Source organism: Triticum aestivum, chromosome 2B, assembly GCF_018294505.1.
Source record: "Triticum aestivum cultivar Chinese Spring chromosome 2B, IWGSC CS RefSeq v2.1, whole genome shotgun sequence".
In the NCBI taxonomy this organism is placed as follows: domain Eukaryota; kingdom Viridiplantae; phylum Streptophyta; class Magnoliopsida; order Poales; family Poaceae; genus Triticum; species Triticum aestivum.
In genome coordinates, this window is record NC_057798.1 from 675122075 (window position 1) to 675127944 (window position 5870).

A 5870-nucleotide genomic window follows, 5' to 3' on the forward strand; every position below is an offset into this window, starting at 1 on the left:
GATCATGGATCTTCTGCCGTGTTTACGACTTCACCAGTCCAGCCCACGTTGCACGGGTCGGCTCTCTAAGGACCCCTTAGTCCATGACTCCCTCACCCAGAGAGTATCACAATTATTGCCACCTTGAGGTCTACAGTTCAGAACAATAACAAGTGCATACAACTTGCAAGTAAGATCATAAACTTTAATATAATTGCAATAGCAAAATATGTTCAGATCTGAAATCATGGCACTCATGCACTAGGGAAAAGCATTAGGCATCACAAAGTCATAGCAACATCAATCTCAAAACATAATGGATACTAGGGATCAAGCCCTAAAATAGACTCGATTACACGACAAATCTCATCCATCTCCACCACTAACCAGCAAGCCTACGAAGGAATTACTCATTCCCGATGGTGAGCATCATGGAATTATTGATAAAGAAGGGTTGTTGATGACAACGGCGGTGAATCCCCCTCTCAAGAGCCCAGAATAGACTCCAGATCAGCCCTCTCAATGAAAAACTGGAGGTGCTGGCGACTCTGTGTCGTAAAATGCGACGATTCCTTGTCTCCCTTTTTCTCGCGAAGACGGTACTTATGGACTTGGAGGTAGGGCAAGCAGAGGTTTACGGGACCCACAAGCTCATCGGGCACCCCCGTAGGGGGCGTGCCCCTGAGCTTGTGGCTCACAGGTGGCCCCCTCGAGTAACTCTTTGCGCCAGTATATTTTATTAATTCCAAAATAATTCTCCGTAAAATTTCGTACAATTCCGGGAGCTTTTTATTTCTGCACACACAAAAAACACCCAAGTATTTCTGCTAAAAACTGCGTCAGTCCGGGTTAGTTTCATTCAAATCATACAAATTAGAGTCCAAAACAAGAGCAAAAGTGTTTGAAAAAATAGATACGTTGAAGACGTATCAGTGACATCTCAAGGAGAATAGGGTGAGCCTTCGTGGTGTTGGTGTGCCTTCGTGGTAACACCCACCCCTCCAACCATGACTAGCTTCCATCCAAGGAAGTGAACATTGAAATACATCCTCGTCGTGATAGTCTCGGTTATCCCCAACCCTAGCTCTTGCTTGTGGTTTACTTTGGTCACTTGCACTTGCTATCATATTGTGTCATTTTCTCACCATATTATTACTAACATATATTGCTAGAATTGACTCATCTTAGAAATTGTTAGGCTCACATTTATATTCATCACTTGCCTAAAATTGCTAATAAGTAATTAAAATTTGTAATCGTACATATTCACACCCACCCCTCTAGGTCCACCTCATCCTTTCACCATTGCCAGTATAAACTTTTAAATTACAAATATATATGATGTAAAATATATACTGAAATTCTCCAATCTCCCTAGGACTAGGGAGCTAGGGTTGATAGGGGCTCCGTGTGTACGAGTTGTTCCTCACATGGGCCCGCCTGTTTAATTATTTACGTGTGTACCAGTGAGCTTCGGCCCGCTCCGTGTGTTCCAATTTCCCTAGGAAGAAACAAAGAGCTCACGATGCACAAATGCATTTTGCGCTTGGCAATAATAGGCTTCGGCCCAGTGTGTGTGGTGTGCACACGTAGGAAAACAAAGATCCTCACTCGACTGAAACACAAACAGGTGTGGACTAACAGGTTAACCACACCGACCCATTAGTGAAGGAGTCGAGAGAATGTCCCCATGACAGTTGGCCTAGAACATTGTTCCTCAATGTTGTGATCTAAAACTCCAGATACCGAGAATCTGGTACATTGTTGCCTGGAATCGTCGTGAAGTTGCCCACAAACATACGCGGACAGTCGTGTTGGGACATAGACATCCCCGAGAAGAGCCCAAACATGGTGACGGTAATGATGACCATAGCGAGCAATGCGAGAACCGGGATGTGTCGGTGGCCAGCGGCATACTAGATGAAGGTGTACATGTCGTACAACTCGACGAGGACGCCAACACCATTCACTGACATGATGGTCATCATTGCTGAGTTGAACATGACGATCATGTAGGAGTATGACTCTGTATATCTAACTTTTACATCACGAAGACCTACAAACGCTCCTTCAACGGATGACGTAGATGTAAAATAATCACATCACCTCTTTCAAGTGATGTAAAATACAACACTTGAAGATGAAAAATTGCATAAAAAGCCGCCTCATGATGTAAAATCCGCACCCGCGCCAACCGTGAACAGCCAGTTCCTTTCTTCACCACCACTGCGCGACCACCTCCTCTCCTCCTGCCGCACAACCGCCGTTGTGCCACCCGCCCACCGCACTGCCCTACCGCCAAATCCTGCATGTCCACCCCCCCCCCCCCCCCCCGCCACCGATTCCACTGCATCTCCGACACCCCTCGCCTCCAAATCAGTCGTCCGATTTTCGGCCACCGTGCCGCCGCCCGATTTGAACTCCAACATCGCCCAGCCGGCCTCCCACCTCCGCCCACCAACCGCCGCCTCGCTCGCCACTGCCATGTGATCGAAGAGGCTCTCGAAGAGCAAGACCGGATTCTTCGGATGCGGGCGAAGCCTTCCGGGAACTACGGTGTCGAGTTCCACTGTGACGGCTATAGCTACTGGCTCGGCACCTTCAAGTACTTGGAGGTGGCCGTGCGTGCGTCCGACATCGCAGCTTGGCGTTTCAGCCGTCTAAGGCACGAGATGAATTTTCCGAAGATTGAAACCCAAGCGGATGTCAGAGTTCATCGGGCCGAAGAATATCAAGATCCGATGAATGGAGGAGAGAAGAAGAAGTCGGCGATTCTCGTTGCTCACGGTGATAGCGACGACGTGGCGATGGCGAGGTTTGCGAGGGAGAATCTGGAGTATGTCCAGGCCGAGCGCGAGTCCTTCTGGAAGCGCGAGGTTGAGCAGAAGAACCAAGGAGTTGAAGGAGGAGGAAGCCGACTCCTCGATGGTGATCCCCGTCGAGTCTGAATCGCCGGAATGGCCTAACTCCGAGGAAGAGGACAACGAGTACGATGACCCCAACAAGCAGGAGTTCTGGGAGCAGTTCAAGAGCGGCGACAAGTAGACTAATGGAGATGTTCTCAGGAACATCGGTCTGCTTCACGGTACACGTGCACAAATCTATATCTAATGGGGCTATTGCTTCTGGCGGTACGTCATCGAAATTGCCCCCAAGTTGCAAAATATTACCCACCAATGTCATCTATAAGTGATTAAAAAACGTTTCACACAGGGAATCCCCTGTCTGGGCCGGCCCATGCAGTAGGGACCTCCTATACTATGCTTTGCGCGCTGGGAGAAGACGCAGCGCACCCGTTTGGGCTGGCCCATGTCTGGGCGGCCTGTTTTTAAATTTTCATTTTTCTTTTTTCTTTTCCGTTCTCATTTTTCCTACTTTAAATAATTTGAGACTTCAAAAATGTTCCGAAAATTTAAAAAAGAATTTGTAAAATAAATATTTTAATAAATCATAAAATATTTGTGGATTCAAAAAATGTTTGCTATTTTTTAAAAATGTTCCCTTATTCGAAAAATGTTGGCAATATTGAAAATAAATGTTCGGAAAATCAAAAAATGTTCATAATTTTTGAAAAAGTTCATGTATTAAAAGAAGTTAATGAAACTGAACAAAATGTTGACAATTCAAAAAATGATCATGAATGGAAAAATATCCCAAAAATTCAAAAACAACGTGACATACAAAATAGTTTATTCATTCATAAAATGTTCGTTGAATCTAAAAGTGATCATGCATTTCAAATAATGTTCGTTATATCAAAAAATTGTTCATTAAATCAAAATAATGTTCATGAATTTCAAAAATAGTTCCAACAATTTCCAAAAAATTGTTCGTTGATTTTACAAATGTTCGTCGATTTAAGAAAATTGTTAAAAAATGTTCTCAATTTTAAAAAATGATATCAAATATTATAAAATGTTCATGAATTCAAAAAATGTTCTTGATTTTAGTAAAATGTTCGAAAATTCGTAAACGTGTTCACACCCCTGTACATTTCGTTTTCTCCCTTCTAATATATCGACACGCAAGGTTTTTGCATGTTTGCAAAAATAAATAAAAACGGAGAGAGTAGTTCAGTGGTGTTCTTATTTAGAATTTCAACACATTCGCCATAAATCAGCCTACAAAATACAAACACTCTACATGACGGAGCATCCATTGGGGTTGTCGTGACTGAGGAAGTCAACAGGGTGCGAACAATGCAAGAACGACGTGTCCTGGTACCCTCTGAGCTCCGAGTGCATACTGTATGACCCACAGCCGCCACCATAGCCATGACCGTAACCACCACCACCACCGTAGCCGTGCCCGTGGCCATAACCGTAACCACCACCGCCACCGTACGGCGAGCAGCTGTCGCCGCCGCAGCGGTGCGACGGGTGCGAGTAGTCGGCGAAGTGCGGGTGCGTGCAGGGGAGGAAGTAGGGGGCCACCACCTCCTTGATCTTCTCCTCTACAACCTCTGCAACCTCTTCAACCACCTTCACGACCTCCTCCTCTTTCTTCTTCTTCACCACGACCGTCTCCTCCACGATGCGCACCATCGTCTCTACCTTGTCGATGACGCAGTGCTTGCGCGTCCTCTGGTAGATGTACTCGGTCAGCTTCTTCTCCTCGATGACGCCCTCGATGACACAAGTGTTCTTGCCGAAGTCCGTCTTGGCAGCGTAAATATCTGCATTACTCGACAATTAATTAGCATGTGCACGTATCAACATAGATACAGGACGAATTTGTGAGAGAGGAAATGAAATTACGCTTGTGCTCAAGTAGGATCTCTCTGACCATGACGGCGCAGTCCGGACAGTGCAAGGGAACCTTCACGGTTATGATCTTGATCTCCTGCATTATGAAACGGGAAACGGGGTGGATGATGCACCGAAACGAAACGCCTTTACAAGGTGATTTTCACTTTTCAGATAGAGAGATCGTCTGTTTACCTCTTTCGTGCTCTTGACCTCGGTGATTATCTCCTTGGGGGGAGGTGGGGGAGGTATGTACTCAACGTGCTTCCTGCATCCCTTGGACACCTTCACCCTGAGCTTCTCCTCGTCGAACCCGACGCCCCTCACCGTCACCTTCCCTGACCCGGCGTCCAGTTTCACCTCCTGAACCCCTGCAGGACACACGCCCGCCCGCCGGTGTCAGTCAGTATGCTATGCTATAAAAACAAAGCAAAACAGAGACTGAGGAGCACGTACCGTGGAACTCGGTGAACTGCGTCTCGATGTCGCGCGCGCATTGCCCGCAGTGGACGTGCACCTTGTACACGGCCGTCTTCAGCTCCACCTTGGTCTCCTCGACCACCTTGGTCTCTCCCCCCATGGCGACTCTATCCCTCAGCTGGTGCTACTACGGAGTGCTAGCTAGGCAATGCACTAAAAAGAGTGGATGCTGCGATGCATAACGCATTCAAGGGGGGTTAATGTGCGCGGCTCCAGGAGTAGGCTTCAGGTGTGAGGTGAGTGTGTGCACGCAGGGTGTTCGTTTGTTGGAGAATTGTTGGAGGTGGTTCGCATCACTTGTTTCTTTGTTTTGTTTTTTTGAGTCGGGGTTCACATCACTTGTTGACGGTTGAGAAAAAACGGCTCGGAGGGTCGGATCAATCCACTTCGCATGTACTTCGAGCGCGGAGGTATGTGTTCGTCGGGGACGTGAGTGACGACGTGCCGTGGGTTTTGTCAATCCAAACTCTGTGGTTCGTCAAGAATGTTTCCCCCAAGTGGTTGGGCTGTCGTGTGATTGACCGCGCGCGCTTCACGACGGGTCAACTTTTAGCACAAGCTAATTGATTAGTGTACACTTCGCCTACGTCGACGTGCGATCGTCTGCGAATTAAAGTACTCATGATTGACCTACCAAGGCGAAAACGTTGACGGCGCCAAGTCGAC

General features: G+C 47.0%; 1 protein-coding gene across 1 annotated transcript; it reads right to left on the bottom strand.

Moving 5' to 3' along the window:
- Positions 1-4066: 4066 nt before the first annotated feature.
- On the bottom strand, positions 4067-5397 carry LOC123042013 (heavy metal-associated isoprenylated plant protein 4-like). Its single transcript, XM_044464546.1, has 4 exons — positions 5181-5397; positions 4920-5095; positions 4737-4821; positions 4067-4654 (listed from the first exon to the last, which is right to left on the bottom strand). Exons 1-4 carry the CDS (start codon positions 5302-5304, stop codon positions 4119-4121), a joined length of 921 nt encoding a protein of 306 aa, XP_044320481.1. The 5' UTR covers positions 5305-5397; the 3' UTR covers positions 4067-4118.
- Between the last annotated feature and the right edge of the window lie 473 nt (positions 5398-5870).

What these genes read in the sequence shown, in the direction of transcription:
- LOC123042013 (XM_044464546.1), bottom strand. Translation starts at nt 5,304, where the DNA reads ATGGGGGGAGAGACCAAGGTGGTCGAGGAGACCAAGGTGGAGCTGAAG. An exon ending in GCAGTTCACCGAGTTCCACG is followed by an intron (nt 5,096 to 5,180) that starts GTACGTGCTCCT and finishes TGTGTCCTGCAG; the next exon opens with GGGTTCAGGAGGTGAAACTG. An exon ending in AGGTCAAGAGCACGAAAGAG is followed by an intron (nt 4,822 to 4,919) that starts GTAAACAGACGA and finishes TTCATAATGCAG; the next exon opens with GAGATCAAGATCATAACCGT.